Here is a 16,317-nt window from a genome sequence, read left to right as displayed (position 1 = left end):
ATGTCTATCTCGTTATCGAATCTGCTTATAAATTAATATAGCATTTCCATTTCGTTTTTTTCTCGGTAGTTCGAATAGTATTCTTATTGCATTAAATAGGGCGCAACTCAATCTGAACATAAGGCCTGCTCTCCTATCAAAATGGTCGTAGCCTAGTATATCTATACCCCAGTAAGCAAGGGCTCACGTAGCCAGTAAGAACCAAGACGTAGTGTAGACAAAGATGCTAGGGACTGCGGCTCTTCTAACTATGTAACGCCGCGGGTAACATAAACGCAAGTGTTGGGCACATTGCCACATGGAATAGATTATAATAGACTACCTAGGTAGGTTGGTATGTATGTATGTATGTTTATTTGATAAACGCGATGACGGCACTCCACTTCCTGTCCGCCGGGCTCTCGGGTCCGTTAGGCTTAAGACGGGATCACCAACACGTGGAATGTACGTTGGTGATGTTATTTGACACTCCCCTTGCATTTGATAGGGGGCGGCTTGCGGTTCCGCGATCCCGGCAGCCATGGATTTATTTCACCTAGTGTAGGTACTGGTTAGTTTGCATTCCTGGGCTTTGCTGGGCTTTGCTGGGCAGAGAAGAAGAAAACTTTCAGCCGTCAGTCTGGTCCTGCCTAGACACAATACGCTATGGCAAATATTGTAGGCGGTGATCAGGGTTGTTGAGGAATACCTGGAGAAGTTTGATGATAATCGGGGCATTAACAAGGGGGAAGACGGGGACACGAGATCCACCTTTGTATCTGTGAAGTGGAAAAGCTGATGTTGGCTGGTTGAGAGTTACGTATGTGCATATATGCATACATAAGAATACGAGAGGCAATTATTATTTTCTGGATATTTCTTTTGTAGGTATGTAGATGATCTTTTGTAGAGGATCTTTTATTTTTATTTTTTTACTCTCTCTCTCTCTCTCTCTGTCTCTTCTTCTTGACCGTTGTGTGAGGTTTAATCGGTCTACACTACCTGACCTGGGCACCTCATCTCATGTAAGACACTAAGATGGACCCGACTTCATGGGGATCGCGGGTGATCAGGTGATCGCGCCTATTCTTTATTTATTTAGGTGTTGTAGCTTTACTAGGGGCAGAAGGGGGTAGTTATTCGCGATGTTACTAAGTAATTTTGAAAATTTGCCTTGACTTGGGGGGGCTCGGACCCATTTTGCCCGGTAGTTATGAAGATAATTAGCACCACTTTAGGACTTTCAAGACAAGTTGTATTAAGGTGTGCAAATTATGCAAAGACGTGCTTCTTACATAGTCTTCTGTATGTGTGTACGACGTAGTATGAATCTGTATGATAGGCCTATGAGAGACTCAGAACTCTGGGTATTACCTAGTCTGGACTCTGGACTCTGGACTCTGGACTCTGGGTAGGGTAACATATAGTGTATTATTAATAATAACTTACATACATCCCTATGTAGTATTATCTAGTAGTGCAAGAATATTCCATACTTCAGATATCTAGCCGAATACAGTCTAGATAACCATAAACCATATCCACCAACATGGGATCACGGTCACGCTCGGGATACTGGGTGTAGACTAGTTGGTACTAGTTATAACTATGCACTATGCAGTTTAGATACTTGTACCTACTTAGTTAGTGTGCTGCTTGGAGTATCGTGTAGGATACTAGAACTAAACAGACCGGAACAGACTAGACACATGTACATAATAACTGCCTACCCAGGCTGCCAGGATAGCACGAGATATGTACTGTAGTATATGCATACACATGGCTAATGTAATGTATGTATACTAACCGAGGAAGCTAGCTAGGGTTATCATGTCCGAGTTGGTACGACTCCGTTGAAATTGAAAACGGCCCTTTCAAGCCTGTGGACCCCCCAGATGAACCGACTCCTCTTCTTCTCCATCTTTTCCCTTCTATCCCTTCCTCTCATTCTCCCAGTTTCCCCTTCTACTAGGGCAGTAGTAACGCGTCCGTCATCACAAAAGACAGACATACATGTACGACGGTCCGTTGGGATAGTTTAGTATACTACCTATGTATGACATGCAGTATTCAGCACGTGTGCGGCTTCGTTCTACCTTGCCTTCCGCAGATGCTACTGTTGCAATACCCAGATTACGGGAGCCCAAACAAAGCTCATGTACGTCTGTGGCGTATCAGAGCAGGGGAAATACATGAATACACACGTATCTAACTAGTATTACATACCTAATACCTAGGCAGTGGTAGTTAGTGTACAGTAATAAGAAAAAAAAAGACCAGACCAGGGACCGGGGATTGGGAACGAACTGGGGGGACTGGGGCTCGGCTGGGGGGGGGGGGGGGAGAGGAGATGGGCCCAATGGTTAGGGTAGGGTTTGTTAACTTGTGACGAGGATAATAGAAAGCAACGCTTGTCAAGCAGCCTGACTGGCCCTGACAAGCAAGCAAGCAATCAAGGGGGACAAAAATCTCGTGCGTTGCGCGTGCGTCGGTATCACTTTGGCAGCTGGGCTCCGCATAGCCACGAATCCTAGCAACCCGAGTTTCCCCTTGTTCGCAGGTTCCTTTCCATGGTAATATATGATATTATACCTATGATAATACATGATAATACGTGACAATACATGGCAAATACATGGTAAATACATGGTACTACATGGTTTCGTTACGGCTATCAACCCTCAACCAGGTAGGTCATTAGTCGCGGCTCCAACGGCAAGCTTCCGTTAGCTGTCCATGGCTCCCTACAATTCGGCACGGGTCGTTGGTCGTAGTCATCTACCCTGGCCCGGCGCCCAATCGTAAGGTCTGACCGTTTCAAAACACTAGATTTGTGTGGACATTGAAGTTTTTTTTTGTACCTTTTCTTTCTTTACCTTTTCCTGCCATTAGCCTCCCCTCCTTCCCTCCTAACCCCCCCTCCTTCTTATCATATTGCTGCTCATCGTCGACAGCAATATTCTTATTAGACCATGTTGACAGAGAGAGGGGGAATCCCGTTCAAGGAACAATCATGAATAGGATAAAAGAGACGCTAGCTAGACTAGCTCGCGCTGCTCGTGGATCGCGGGAGTCATCGTCGGCATCGTCTAGCCTGCGCCTGGATCGTGTGGGTCGTTCGAGTAGCTCGACATTGGACTCCCGAGAGAAAGTATTGGTGCGCGCCGATGGTCGAGGACCCCTTATCATTTACGACGGAACCCAAGATGGCGAAGACGGCCTGGATATCGTCTTCGTACACGGCCTTTTTGGCTCCCGCTCCGGCTCCTGGACGAAGGCCGGTGTCTGTTACCCCCGCGACTTTCTCGGGCTGGACATACCGGGCATCAGAGTCGTCGCTTGGGGATGGACGGGCTCCTTGAGCAGTTCTGGCAGCTTTTCCGACCAGGCTGACAGTCTGCTCGCAGACCTATCGCGTCTTCGCATCGGGATGACACGTCCCATCATCTTCGTGGGCCATGGCTTGGGTGGAATGATCATCAAGGAGGCATTGGTCGCCGCGGCCATGTCACGAATTTACGGCGCACACGTCGAATTAGGCAACATCTTCCCGCGGACCATCGGATGTGTGTTTCTAGGTACTCCTCATGTGAGGAGCGGGAAAAGATCACTGGGCGAATGTATGGCAGCGACCGCGCTCTTATCGCCCTCCCCGCCGCCCATCCAACTTCTCCGAGCGTTCAAGGAGAACAGCTCGACATTCGAGAACCAGCACGCCACATTTTTGATGATATCAAGAGATATAAGGGTGGTGTGCGTCCGGGAGAAGGTACCGTCGACGATAACCGTCTCGGCCGAGCTTATGAAGGACGTGGACGGATTGGAGCTAGGAAAAGGGGCTGTGCAGGTAATGGTCCCGAAAGATTGTGCAGCTTACGACAGTTACAATGTGACCGTTCATGACATGGCGGCAACTCACCTGGATCTCGCTCGGTTTCGGAGTCGGGACGAACAAGGCTATTCGCAGATGCTTGCATACATCACGAAGGCGTCGTCGGGCCCAACGCCTGCGGAGGTCGAGGCGATGGAACCGCGAAATCAAGGTACGATATCTCCATGTTTACTCCTGCACGTTTATTCCGTGTTTTTATTTTCATATCTTACCCTTCGCGAAATCATGACAACTAAAACTTGGACGTGTAGAAATTCTTAATGCCCTTTATTACGACACCATGACCGAACGCGAAGCCCATATAGATCCGGCTTACGGCCAAACATGCGATTGGATTCTATCGCCTAATCACTCCTCTTTACCTAAATTTCTCTCCTCAAAAGATCAAGGCCCTACCTTCGTAAGTATCCCCCGTCTAATCCAGCAACTTTTGCCCCTTGACCACTTTACCCCTTTACCTAGAGCCAAATAGTCTCTAGTTTCGTGGCTAGTGATCCTCCTTCGAGAACTTGACAAGAGTACTATAACGCCCCAATGGGTTGTAAGTTGATTTCTGGGAGTATATTTATTGACTGATCATCTACCCTCAGTGGATTAGCGGCAACGCCGGATCTGGCAAGTCGACCATGATGAAGCACATCTACCACTCCGAGAAATTCAAGCAGATGCTGCTCGAAGGCTGGGCAGCAGACGGCGATCTGTACATGACCTCTTTCTACTACTACGAAGGAGGCAGCCGACTCCAGAAGTCCTACGAGGGCTTTTTAAGGAGTATCCTATACCAAATCTTATCAAATAGACGCGATCTCATCAAGGTCGCCTTCCCGAGCTTCTTCGACGGACCGTGGCCTCCACCTGTACTTTTCACGTCCGCGTCCAACCTCAACATGGCCTTCTACTCCCTATTTGCCCGGATGTCGGAGCGACTACGCCTCCTCATCTGCATCGACGCGCTCGACGAATACCGGATCGTGGAGCGAAAGGACCACTACGACCAACCGGAGCTCGACATCACCTACGGCAACGACACCGGCGACGAGAGCTGGGGCCAGAGCAGATTCGCTCTGGATTCGCACATCGAGATATCGAAGCTGGTCAACAGTATGGCCTCCAAAGATATCGTCAAATACGTCGTTACCTCGCGCGAACTCCCCGTATTCGAAGAGGCCTTCGCCCAATATCCCAGGATCCGACTTCAGGAGCACACCGAACGGTCCATTACCCAATACGTAGCTGGTCGTCTCGACGACGAGGCCCCTGGATTGCCCGATTCCAAGAACCTTTGCAAGGAGGTGGCCGAGAAGAGCCGCGGCGACATCCTCTGGGCCAGACTGGCGATCGACATGGTAGTCGGCTGCAGTCTCCGTACCCTAAGGAGCACCTTGGACTCCCTCCCCTCGCACCTCGGCGGCCCCGACGGTCTGTATATGCGTATGCTACAAAACCTAAGCCGAGAAGGCCAGTACAGTGCCTCTCGAGTATTCCACCTAGTCCTCATGGCCCTGCAACCGCCCAGCTTGATCACCCTGGCATTCGCCGAGGAAGGATATCTGGATCAGAGGTCCGGAGAACTGAGGATCATGCAGGACAACCGGCACCCTTATAACAACGCCACTATCCAGCGCCTGTCGGACCAGATGCAACGCCGCCTGCAAACCTACTGTGCCAGTCTCCTCATCGCCGAGACCGGATCGTCCACTCACAACAACACCATCGAGACCGGCCACCGCGTCGTTTTCGTCCACCAGACAACCAAGGAATGGGTGCGCCGTAAGGACATATGGAAGCGGCTCCCCGGCTGCGCGCCCCTCGACCCCATCGAGCTGGACTTCTCGCTGCTCAGCGGGTGCGTTCGACACATGAAGGTCTTCGAGATCCTGCGCCCGCCCATCCTAGCGTGGCCGAACTGGCGCTTCCGCCCCGACGCGTGGCTGCTCATCTCCAACGCGCTGCGGTACGCCGAGAAGATCGACAGCCACGTGCCGGACGTGGAGAGGTACTGCGAGATCCTGGACGAGCTGGACGCGACGTGCCAGCAGGCGTGGGTGACCGCCCTACAGAACCACAAACCCCTACACGAGGACCCGGACTGGCACGAGGTGCGGCTGCCCTCCTTCTGCCGCAAGCACTGGGCGTCCTTCGAGCCGATGGACGCCGGGAAGCCCCCGAAGCGTAAAGATTTCCTCGCGCTCACGGTGCAGGCCAACCTGGTGCAGTACACGGCGCGCAAGCTGCAGGCGATGGAGCCGGAGGCGCGGCGCAAGAAGGCGCAGGAGCTGCTGCCGTACATCGTGTGCCCGCGGGCCGAAGGTTTCAGTGCCTGCGCGGGGCTCAGCGGCGACTACTGGGACTTCCACCACGACATGCCGGACTCGCGGTTCCTGGACCTGTGCTTCGACGCGGGCGCGACGATGAAGGACGACGAGAAGCTGTTTATTCGCGCGCTGAAGGCGGGCAGACACTACTTCTCGCGCGGCAGCGTCACCATGACCCATCTGCTCGAGACCTCGTCCAGCCAGAAGCTCATGGAGAACCGCGAGAAGTGGGTCGCTGCCATCAAGGCCATGCTCCAGCACGGCGCAGACCCCCAGGCCGAGTTCCAGGTCACCACGGGCTCGTCCGAGAACCACTCGACCACCACGATCGCGGCCGTCGACCTGATCCGCGAGACACTTGAGGGAGAGCCCGAGTATGCCTTTGAGCTCGTCGAGCTGGAGACGCTGATGGGTCGGAGAGGCAGTGTCGGCATCTCAAGGTAAGATATCTTGTCTCGTCATCTCTTTATTAATGATGGACATGGCACTAACTCTGCAACAGGGAATCTTAGATCATCGGATGTTATTTTTTGCAAAGCGAAGGGTTTTAGCGATGGTTAAGGATTTTGGGTTTCTACAGTCACAGTCAAGGCGGAGGAAATAAACCGTGGGACGTTATATCACACAGCAGCAGCAGCAGCAGCGAACAGCGAACAGCGAACAGCGGCAACAACAACAAGAGCAGAAAGTACACGAGTCTGTGTCACGAGTACAACGATTCGGCTTTTTACTCTTTTCTCTCCTTTTTTTTTTACGCGGATGTGATGATGTGCTTTTGCCATAAACCTGCTTTCACCACGCATATACATCTACAATATATACGCCACAGCATGCATTGTGTCAAACCCCCTCACCACCACCACCACCACCACCACCATCTCCCCAACAACGACAACAACAAAAACAAAGAACGGAAAAAAAAAATTTACCGCTCGATTAGTATAGACTACATTACCCGGAACGAAGGACGATTACGAACCATAGAAATAGGAGGAAAAGACAGGTATATATATTATGGTATTATTTGGAAGGCAAGACATTAAGGGAGGAGTGATGGAACTATTTTAAGGGCTATTATGATATGTTGGAAATTCTGGACCAAACTTCCCTTTTTCACAAGTTTTTTTTTTCTTCCCCCCCATTGTCCGAAAGAAAGAGAGAGAGAATCCCCCCATCCCCTATCCCCCATCACCACCCTCCCCCTTTAAGTCACAAATGGATATATTAACGAAAACAAAGTTCGAAGCTTTTTTTTTTTATCACGTTGTTGTTGTTGTATTCTGGGGAAGAGAGAGGAAAGAGCAAGAGAAAAAAAAAGCTGGCTTTGCAAACAAGAACCCTTAATGAATGAGATGTAGTATACCCTTTAACAACACCACCACACACAACCCACACCGGCCCGCTTAGAATCGTTCAACACGTATAAGAGAGAAATAAAACAAACTAAATTAAAGTACATGAAGTGTGACCAATCTATTACTTACTTGCCAATTAGTCTATTAATCACTTGAGTAAATGGGCAAATTGACGTTGAAGAACAACTAATATCCGTATGGCTTGGAGATACCTAATCTTCATGGTAGGTTGGTTGATATGCAGATTGGTAAGCACCGCTTCCTCTCAGTAGACCGCATGTGTTAGCCAAGCCCCTATGCTGCTATGCTAAGAGAAATCTACTCTCCGGCTACACCACCACTTGGAGGAAGCAGCCAAACGCATTGAATTCATCACAGGTTCGGTTTACCGAGGACCCGGTAAGTTGATCAAGCATGAAGGAACATCATTATCGTGATATCGTGATCCCATCCCATCACACTGACGATCGTAAATGCAGTCCAATCAATGCATACACCCTCCCCTCCGCTCCACCCACATATGTCTTGTACCCATCCATCTACGCATGATAGATAGTTACATACCAGCCATCAAAATCCATCCAATGCTTCCTAACCGAGACCGAGACGTTAGAACCAAGCCTGCGACTAAGCAAAAAATGAAATGATAAAAAAATTACAAAAAAAGCAAACGCGACAACCATCAGGGCTCTCTTTGATCCGCACGGGTTGTATGTAATGTAATGTATGATATGTATGTATGTACGTATGTGCAGGTATGTATGATGTACGAGAACCTCAATTCCTCCAGGCTTCTCTAATACAGCCATATACCTACCATGCATACACACATACATACATACACATATACACACATACCACTAACTCGGAAAGCTGCATATACGTAACTATCCCCAGCCCAACTCAACCCACCCACCGTAATCAGAAGCAAGGGCTCAAATGGTTACTTCCCATAAAACACATAGGTAGATAGATAGGTATCTAACCTAGGTTATACGGGATAAACCAAACCAAAATTGATTCAGATTGAACCCGAGCATCCAAAAACGGCAGGGTAGGTAGGTTTAGGCGTATGGTGGATGTATTTATGTATGCAAATGCGCTTCTTTGGATTTCTCATCACTTGATTGTCGCGTTTTGTTGCAATTGTCTTCGTTCGCTTCCATAGGGCATCCCTGCCAGCCCATGCACTGCCAATAGGTAGTAGTTTATTCCGTCAGCTGTTGAACTAAGTGTGCCACCCGCCGCACTGTGTATCCTACCACCTGTCAATCGTTTCCTTGGATAAGCTGCTAATCACTGACTAGCCATGGCCCTCCTTCAGGTATTTGATTGATCAGGAGGGGATACTGACAGATGACGGCCAGGTGGCAGGGACGTTTGCCACCCAGCTGGCAGATCTTCCTGGCAGTCGACGGGGATCCTGACAGGAGTGCCCTGTGGAAAGAAATTCTGAAAGTTACATAGTTACCTCCGTAGAAAAAAAAAGAAGAGGCAAGCCACCAAAAAAAAAAAGTAGTAAAAAGAACCAAGACGGTAAAACAAACGAATTAGGAAAATGAACTTACCAGCAATGTACATACGTGCGTGCCTAAGGTTAGCACTTTTTACGAATGCGAGCATCAACAATATTAAACGGGAGAGTAGGTACTATTAGTAGTAGGTAGGTATCTAGTTAGTACCTAATTGATTAGTGGAGGGAAGAAAAAACCCCCCCTTTAATCATCGCCTCGTTTCTTGCCCAGAGCGTTCAATGTTTGTAGGGGTATCAAAGCTTGGTATGGTACTTTCCACATACCTGGTTGTCCGGTACACACACACATACACACACACACGCATGTCGAGGCCAAAGAAGGAACATTAGACGAGTTTTCATATATGATACTTCATTTTTTTTTTTGGGTTTGGCCTTTACGTAGTTACATCTACCTGTTTTTCCTAGAGGTTGAAGCTACGAGGCGTTTCTTGATATGTTTCGGCATCTTTTCTTTCCGCTTTTCGGCTTTCGCTTCCTTTGCGGCGTGTTTGCGTTGCTACATCGTGACGTTAGTATGCTAAGTTCCCATCCGCACAAACGAGGTGGAGTGGTGTAATAATGTAGATGACATACCTTTTTTTCATCCTTGTCTTCAAATCGTTTGCCACGAGGGGCTCCCTTCTCAAATTTGCTTTCATCGTCGCTCCCACTATCATCGTCTAGTGATGCTCCTTCATCCGATTCATCTCCCAAACTGTTGTCTTCCGCAGCTGTTTTTGACACCACCTGGTCCGCTAGAAGATTCCGATAAACAAGCTTGTCTCCTTCGCCCTCGCCAATAGCCTCCGCATCCTTCTCGATATCGTAGACTTGCTCTAGAGTTTGGGGAATATATTGATTTCGGAACACTTCGTTGTCAACCTCCCGTTCGGCTGTTGCTGAGTCGTCGTTCGAGGATGGCAATCTTGACGCGTATAGCTGCTCGATGGCCTCTGATAGACCTGGCTCCTCCACTGCACCCTCCGACTGAGTGATAAAATCGAAAATAGCTCGGTCAGGTAGCGTGTCAACCCCCTGCCTACGGAAGAAATCTCCGGTATTTTTGATATCCATTCGAAGGAACTCAAGCGATCGAGGGTGATCATGCTCGACACTCTGAGACACATCAATGATGTAAAGTTGTCTGTTGTGGTAAAGAATGTTGTATTCGCTTAGATCTGCGTGGACAAGTTTGCAAACTTGATACAAGCGTCGCATGATTCCTAGGAGTTGGACGTAAAGGTCCCTCCATAGTTGGTCGGCGTCGTCGCCTGAAAGTCTAGCATCCCGTAGTCGTGGGTAAGCATATCCCTTCTTGTCCCCGAGGAAGCTCATCACGAGAACGTGAAGCTTGAGCTGTATGGGCTCTGGACAGGGAATCGCGGCGGAGTGGATTCTCCTCAGGTTGCGGAATTCCTTCTCTGCCCATAACTTGACCATCTTCCGACTGTTTCCTTTGTCTGCGCCAGATTTAAAACGATGCTCGCCAGTGATGTATCTCTCTCGGTCTTTGAAGCTGAGGATAGCCGTCTTGTAAACCTTCACAGCACGTTGAATAGGCGGACTGTCGACATCTGGGTATGAAACAGCGCCGTACACGTTGGCCTCCTTACCGGTACTGATTGCGCCGTGTATCTCACTAACCACACCCCGGTTGATCATCTGGTAGAGAATCATACGAGTCCGTTGATCGAGAACTTGCTCACTGGTAGCCCGGTTGGCCTTGTCTTTATCCCGATCTTGGCCCTCCTTGACATCGTCCAGTCGGATCTTAGCAGCGTGTTTCGAGAGGGCGGCCATTTGGTCATCTACACCCGCACGGGTATTGGCACTAGGTTTTTGTAGATTTGAGTGTAAAGGTCGTTGACGGTTATAGTTTCTCGTCACGTCTGCTTCACCATCTAGGCCAATACCTCCATCGGTATCCTCATCCTCGTCGAAAACAGAGTCTAAATCAGTGTCATCGTTTTCATAAGCATCTGAAGCGTCGAGGCCAACACTAGATAGACCCCGAGGTGTTTGGCGATCCACTGGTTCAACATGGCTGGCATCGTCTGTGAGATGAGTGGGCGACCCATGGGGTGCCGTCGTAGATGAGGTAGTCTCCATAATGGGCCTGCCTGAGAAATCAAATCGTCTATCCACAAAGCAATGAGTGGATAGGATAAGTGTGTAGGTTGGTGGGGTGTTTGTCGCAACTGGATTTCAGCCAAATTTGTATGAGATGGGGGGGCTTTTATATAAGCTCAGATAACTCTAAGTCTATTAGTTAATCCTTAGTAAAGTTTACCAAAAAGAAAAAGAGTAAACAGTAAACAATATCTTGTATGGCATCAAGAGTATTACTATTTACAAAGAGTTTAAGATGGTCAAGAATAAAGAAGGTAAAAATGGTGACTTCATTAGTATTTTTTTAATGAATATTGTCAACCGCGGGGCATTAGGTAACCTGTCAAATCATTCAAATGTGGATACAGTCACGTGTCGTACGTGACCTTAAGTGTATTACTAGTAGTATATTGAATAATTTGCATGAAGTGCAGTTGTAGCTATACTGTTTACACTTATATTCATGTAGCTACTAGCTACTAGATACTACTACTAGTAGTATATATTTTCATTGAACTAAGGTTAGTAATGTACTTTAGCTAATGTACTTAACTTTGATGCCATTAAGTAAAAGGCTTCATGATTTTGACTTAGAAATCATTCAACTAGAACAAGCTTAAGAGTGACCCCCCATTATCTAAGCGCTAAGAAAAGCCTCGCGATCGATCACTAACCTAAGGTTAGGCAAGACTCTCAGCAAATAGACCCGCCGCTACCAACTCATTCATTGACGCTTACAGTATTCTAATATACGCCACATAAATCTAAAAGAAACCCCCAAAAAGAACCACCATGACTCGCTTCAGACCCTGCATAGACCTGCATGCAGGACAGGTGAAGCAGATCGTGGGCGGGACCCTCGACAGCTCCACTGATGAGCTGAAGACGAATTATGTCTCGCAGCACTCGGCGGGCCATTTCGCTCGACTGTATCGAGAGCATAATCTCGAGGGTGCCCACGTCATCATGCTAGGCCCTGGCAATGAGGATGCTGCGAAGGAAGCTCTAGAAGCCTGGCCCGGAAATCTCCAGATTGGGGGAGGCATCAACGACAAGAATGCGGCGATGTGGATGGAGCGGGGCGCGAGCAAGGTGGGTGACTCTCCCGTTTTATACGCGGTGCATCCAAACATATCTATACCTACCTACCCGCCTTATAGATAATAAAATAGATATTCTTGAAAATGAAGCATAGCTGATCAGGCATTTGCCCTAGTAGGTCATTGTCACATCCTTTCTCTTCCCAGAAGGAAAGTTTAGTCAAGAGCGCCTGGACGCTGTGCTGGCCGCCCTCGGTGGACAAACAGAGCATCTTGTCATCGACCTCAGCTGTAGAAAGAAGGGGGATGATAAGTGGTTCGTGGCTATGGATAAATGGCAAACGATCACAGACATGGAAGTGAATCGAGGTCCGTACGAATAGCTAACCTGCCCCCTTTTTTATCATGGCTCGGCTAACACCATCCGTGTAGAATCTATTAGGTCACTGGAACCGTACTGCTCCGAGTTTCTCATCCACGCCGCTGACAATGAAGGCTTGCAGAGGGGCATTGATGAGAAACTCGTCTGGCGACTTGCCGAGTGGTGCAATATACCCGTTACATATGCTGGCGGTGGGAGAAACATTGCTGACTTGGAACTAGTGAAGACTTTAAGTCACGGCACCGTCGATCTTACCATCGGCAGTGCGTTAGATTGCTTTGGTGGCACCGGTGTCAAATTTGACAGTTGCGTCGCTTGGAATGCTGAACAACCTTAAAGACTGACTGACAACGATAGAGGGGCAAAAAAGAGCAGCCCTCACTTTGCTCTGGATCAACTAGTCAGATAACAAGCAATGCACAAATAATAAGTTTGCTTATGATAACTACCTATAAACTGTAGAAGCGAAATTGATTTTCACCATATCCCTCACAAGAATATCGGTGGAGGACCTAGGCACAAATACAAACGTGGCTTGCCAGGAGAATTCAGGTCCGTAAACTCCCATGTACGAGAAAGTATTTTCCAGTATTTTCCACTGACTGTACGTACAAGCTTCGTCAAAATCGTTATCCATTAACTGGTCAACCCTGTTTTATATCCCGAATCTTTTACAACCGGGTCCTTACGATTTCAGCTCCTCTAGCTCGAGTTCTAGTTGTCGAATACGGTCGCTCTGATCCTGGGAGCCAGAGCCGACCCGCTTCTTCAGACTATCCACTTCATCAGTCAAGTGAACGATCTGCTTCCCCTGTACACTGATCATCTTTGTCTGCGTCTCCAGTAACTCTTTGATCTGCTCTAGAGTGGATTCAACTTTCGGCCCATTGGTCGAATTGCCTGCTGGAGCTGAGCCAGAAGCCACTACACTTGGAGTGGGCGCATGAGTAGGCGATTTAATGGCTGGTGCTACTTTTGGTGCTGGTGCTGGTGCTGGTGCGGACGTAGTCTTCGTCGGAGAGGGCTCAGATTTCACAGGCATTGCGCTGCGCTGAGACGGCTTTGAGACTTCCTCAAAACTTGACGTTTCGTCGTCGTCGCCTTCGTCTTTATCGTCATACTTAGAAGCTATCGCTGCTATAGAGCGATTCTGGTCCTTCATCGTTGGCGCTGCCGCTGGAATTGGCTCTGGATCCGGTTTCGGAGCAGGCTTGGACACCGGAGCTGAGGCTGCCGGCGCTGCCGTCGGTGGCCTGTAATCGGGCGATACTTCCACAGGTTCGTTGCCTTCGTAGATGCTCTCAAAATCGATCTTTGGCGGCAACCCGGACTTGCCTGAAAACCATTCGCTAGCACTAACACCAGGTTTGAGACCCGTAGTAGGTGGATAGATGTCCGACTGGAACGTTTCTGCGCGCCGAGGCACAGTAAATGAGATAGGCTCAATGTATGAATCATTGACGGTCTTATAGGCTCTCATGACTTCGTTTTCGTGCACCTTTTAACATATGTTAAGTTTCGAGCTCGTCACTACGAATAGAATGCAGCAACTTACATTGATTCCGCGCTTAGGAACAAAAGCAATACCTCTCTGGGGTTCAAGGGATTTGTGTTCAGAAAGGAACTCGAATTTGTCGTTCTGGTATTCGAAGTAGCGGATGTTACCGTCACTAATGGCGCGTCTTAGTTGCATATCAAAAACTACCCTCAAGAGGACGAAACCTACCCTTTTCCGGCAAGATACAAGCAGTTGCAGCCATCATCTAGATCGAGATTAGCTAGGTTAGATGCAGGGGTTTGAGTGCTACTCACCCCAGAAGGGCATGCAAACGCCGGAGATACTATCCAAAGTAGTGAAGCCGCCAATAGGTGTAGTGTTACCAGGCTCCCAAAGGGCGAACTGGCGCTCACTCATCCTCGTGAAACCTGTCGTGACGAATCTGTTCAGATCACCTAACCACACTGTTCGGCTATTCTTGGCACCCTCGTGACCTGTACCCTCGTGTGCGGGTCGCTCTTGTCGGACGTCCCATACGCGAATCTTCTTGTCCCGAGAGGTTGTGACTAACATAGAACCACTGGCATTCCATGATAAACTCTGCACGATGTCGGGATGCTTCAATGTAAGAGAGGAAGAGCCGGTGCCCACATCCCATATTTTGATAGTGAAATCGCCGGATGCAGAAGCGAGGATGTTCTCGGCGGCAGGATTGAACACGACTTGGCCAACTTTTCTCGAATGGCCAGTCAGCTTGGAGACAGGAGATACATCGGTAGGTTCTTCAGCGTCGGTGTACAAGGTAAAGCCCTGGGGGACTTCCCATAACATGACTTTGCCATCCTCGGAAGCTGATGCGATTAGACGATCATTGAAAGGGTTCCTTTAGTATTATTAGGTTTAGGTCTTCGGAATAGGGGGAGTCAGCCACTCGAAGGGTCGCGTGCGCACCAGTCGGTATCGAGGACGGCAGCAGTATGGCCACGGAAGAGAGGGAGGATCTCGGGAAGCTTGCCCCTTTCGCCTAGAGGGATGACAGCGAATGCACCTCCACCGCTGGCTTCCCAATTGACAGAGATATACTCGGGGTTGACCTATTGCGACGGGAATCGTCAGCCTCTAGCTTAAGCAGGCGAATAAGAGACGGGTGGAGAAGGAGCCCGACCTTGACCAAGTTTGTATCCCAAGCATTTCGACTTATACGTAGGTTATCGTAACAGAATTCTTTCCTCGTGGGTTTGCCGAACACATGTCCTTGAGAAATGGAAGATTAGTAGAGTACCTAATGGATCGAATACAAGTACATGTATGCAGATTGTATGCAGATCTAGATCGCAAGCAACATTGAAGCAAGCAAGAAAAGCGCAGAGAATACATACGGTACTTGGACGCTCGAACAAAGCGACCAGACATGATTGGCCGTGATCAGTAAGAAAGTTAATAAGATGGAGAATTAAGTATTTCAGTGAAGGAATATATGACACAGTGAAGAGGAGAGGAAGATTGGGATATCTGGAGAGAAATAAGTAACGATAGGGGGGAGAACGAAGGAATTAAAGATTTGAGTATGGAGGTAGTTATGTATTACCAGGTAGGTACTAGCACAGGGTAGTTAGGTAGAGGAGTTTATTAAGTAACGTAGGTTCAGTCGATTCTAAAGAACAGCCCAGGTGATGAAACTTGAATGTTGGCTGTGTACCCAAGTATCCCCTAACGCTTTAGGTAACATCCACTGCAAAAATCCATGTAAGTACTAGCGTAGATTCGTAGTCCGTCGACTGTTTGTAGATCCACCCAGCCCACTTTGCAGCCTCCTGGAATGAATGAGAACATCATATTCATCAAATAGAATGAAATTCACGAATTTACCAACCTCAACTACGAGTACTTAATATGTCACTTAATGTGTCCGACTATTAAACATAGGTAAGACGAGGTGGGGTTTATGTCCCTAGTTTACCGTACTTTGAAGAATCTCGAGTGCTGTTATGTAAATGATTGGTTTCCACACATGCAAGTATGTAACTACACATATGTTATATGTATAACTACATGTAAGTGCCTCCAGTACATACCTTGGTGACTAAGCTGCGATGCCTAGGTAACCTTAAATGGTGAAAGTTGCAACCGCCTAACGATTTAATTGATGTTGAAGTTTTAACATTGAACATTCGTATTGAATCTTCAAAGTTAAAGTGCCTGTAGTACATAGTACACCTACATAGTAGTAA

General features: G+C 48.2%; 5 protein-coding genes across 5 annotated transcripts; 3 read left to right on the top strand and 2 right to left on the bottom strand.

Annotated features, from left to right (window-relative positions):
• The first annotated feature begins 337 nt into the window (after positions 1-337).
• Positions 338-968, top strand: GGS25DRAFT_477992 (uncharacterized protein). The gene is made up of 2 exons (XM_049259894.1): positions 338-534; positions 609-968. The coding sequence occupies exons 1-2, from the start codon at positions 345-347 to the stop codon at positions 659-661; spliced, it is 243 nt and encodes an 80-aa protein (XP_049120543.1). The 5' UTR covers positions 338-344; the 3' UTR covers positions 662-968.
• A 2,024-nt stretch (positions 969-2,992) lies between these two features.
• Positions 2,993-6,698, top strand: GGS25DRAFT_518667 (uncharacterized protein; the record flags this gene model as incomplete). Its single annotated transcript, XM_049263573.1, has 5 exons — positions 2,993-4,022; positions 4,123-4,271; positions 4,344-4,412; positions 4,462-6,626; positions 6,689-6,698. The coding sequence occupies 5 exons, from the start codon at positions 2,993-2,995 to the stop codon at positions 6,696-6,698; spliced, it is 3,423 nt and encodes a 1,140-aa protein (XP_049120542.1).
• Positions 6,699-9,287: 2,589 nt separating this feature from the next.
• Positions 9,288-11,480, bottom strand: GGS25DRAFT_477982 (Serine/threonine-protein kinase Rio1). The gene is made up of 2 exons (XM_049259893.1): positions 9,652-11,480; positions 9,288-9,574 (listed from the first exon to the last, which is right to left on the bottom strand). The coding sequence occupies exons 1-2, from the start codon at positions 11,164-11,166 to the stop codon at positions 9,467-9,469; spliced, it is 1,623 nt and encodes a 540-aa protein (XP_049120541.1). The 5' UTR covers positions 11,167-11,480; the 3' UTR covers positions 9,288-9,466.
• A 90-nt stretch (positions 11,481-11,570) lies between these two features.
• GGS25DRAFT_477979 (Phosphoribosylformimino-5-aminoimidazole carboxamide ribotide isomerase) lies at positions 11,571-13,006 on the top strand. Its single transcript, XM_049259892.1, has 3 exons — positions 11,571-12,258; positions 12,386-12,575; positions 12,639-13,006. The coding sequence occupies exons 1-3, from the start codon at positions 11,959-11,961 to the stop codon at positions 12,923-12,925; spliced, it is 777 nt and encodes a 258-aa protein (XP_049120540.1). The 5' UTR covers positions 11,571-11,958; the 3' UTR covers positions 12,926-13,006.
• On the bottom strand, positions 13,007-15,902 carry GGS25DRAFT_477976 (DUF1900-domain-containing protein). Its single transcript, XM_049259891.1, has 7 exons — positions 15,466-15,902; positions 15,252-15,340; positions 15,038-15,180; positions 14,401-14,969; positions 14,315-14,351; positions 14,144-14,258; positions 13,007-14,086 (listed from the first exon to the last, which is right to left on the bottom strand). The coding sequence occupies exons 1-7, from the start codon at positions 15,497-15,499 to the stop codon at positions 13,274-13,276; spliced, it is 1,800 nt and encodes a 599-aa protein (XP_049120539.1). The 5' UTR covers positions 15,500-15,902; the 3' UTR covers positions 13,007-13,273.
• Positions 15,903-16,317: the final 415 nt, after the last annotated feature.

Source organism: Hypoxylon fragiforme, assembly GCF_022984875.1.
Source record: "Hypoxylon fragiforme strain CBS 206.31 chromosome Unknown GGS25scaffold_2, whole genome shotgun sequence".
NCBI lineage: Eukaryota > Fungi > Ascomycota > Sordariomycetes > Xylariales > Hypoxylaceae > Hypoxylon > Hypoxylon fragiforme.
This window is presented reverse-complemented; position numbering and strand designations above follow the sequence as displayed.

Excerpts from the sequence above, each read along its gene's own strand:
- GGS25DRAFT_477992 (XM_049259894.1), top strand. The coding sequence starts at position 345 with ATGTATGTTTATTTGATAAACGCGATGACGGCACTCCACTTCCTGTCC. Across the intron at positions 535-608 it reads GCAGCCATGGATTTATTTCA|CAGCCGTCAGTCTGGTCCTG; the intron begins CCTAGTGTAGGT and ends GAAGAAAACTTT.
- GGS25DRAFT_477982 (XM_049259893.1), bottom strand. The coding sequence starts at position 11,166 with ATGGAGACTACCTCATCTACGACGGCACCCCATGGGTCGCCCACTCAT. Across the intron at positions 9,575-9,651 it reads AAGACAAGGATGAAAAAAAG|CAACGCAAACACGCCGCAAA; the intron begins GTATGTCATCTA and ends GTCACGATGTAG.
- GGS25DRAFT_477979 (XM_049259892.1), top strand. The coding sequence starts at position 11,959 with ATGACTCGCTTCAGACCCTGCATAGACCTGCATGCAGGACAGGTGAAG. Across the intron at positions 12,259-12,385 it reads TGGAGCGGGGCGCGAGCAAG|GTCATTGTCACATCCTTTCT; the intron begins GTGGGTGACTCT and ends TTGCCCTAGTAG. Across the intron at positions 12,576-12,638 it reads AGACATGGAAGTGAATCGAG|AATCTATTAGGTCACTGGAA; the intron begins GTCCGTACGAAT and ends CCATCCGTGTAG.
- GGS25DRAFT_477976 (XM_049259891.1), bottom strand. The coding sequence starts at position 15,499 with ATGTCTGGTCGCTTTGTTCGAGCGTCCAAGTACC. Across the intron at positions 15,341-15,465 it reads TGTTCGAGCGTCCAAGTACC|GACATGTGTTCGGCAAACCC; the intron begins GTATGTATTCTC and ends CCATTTCTCAAG. Across the intron at positions 14,087-14,143 it reads TTCCTAAGCGCGGAATCAAT|GTGCACGAAAACGAAGTCAT; the intron begins GTAAGTTGCTGC and ends ATATGTTAAAAG.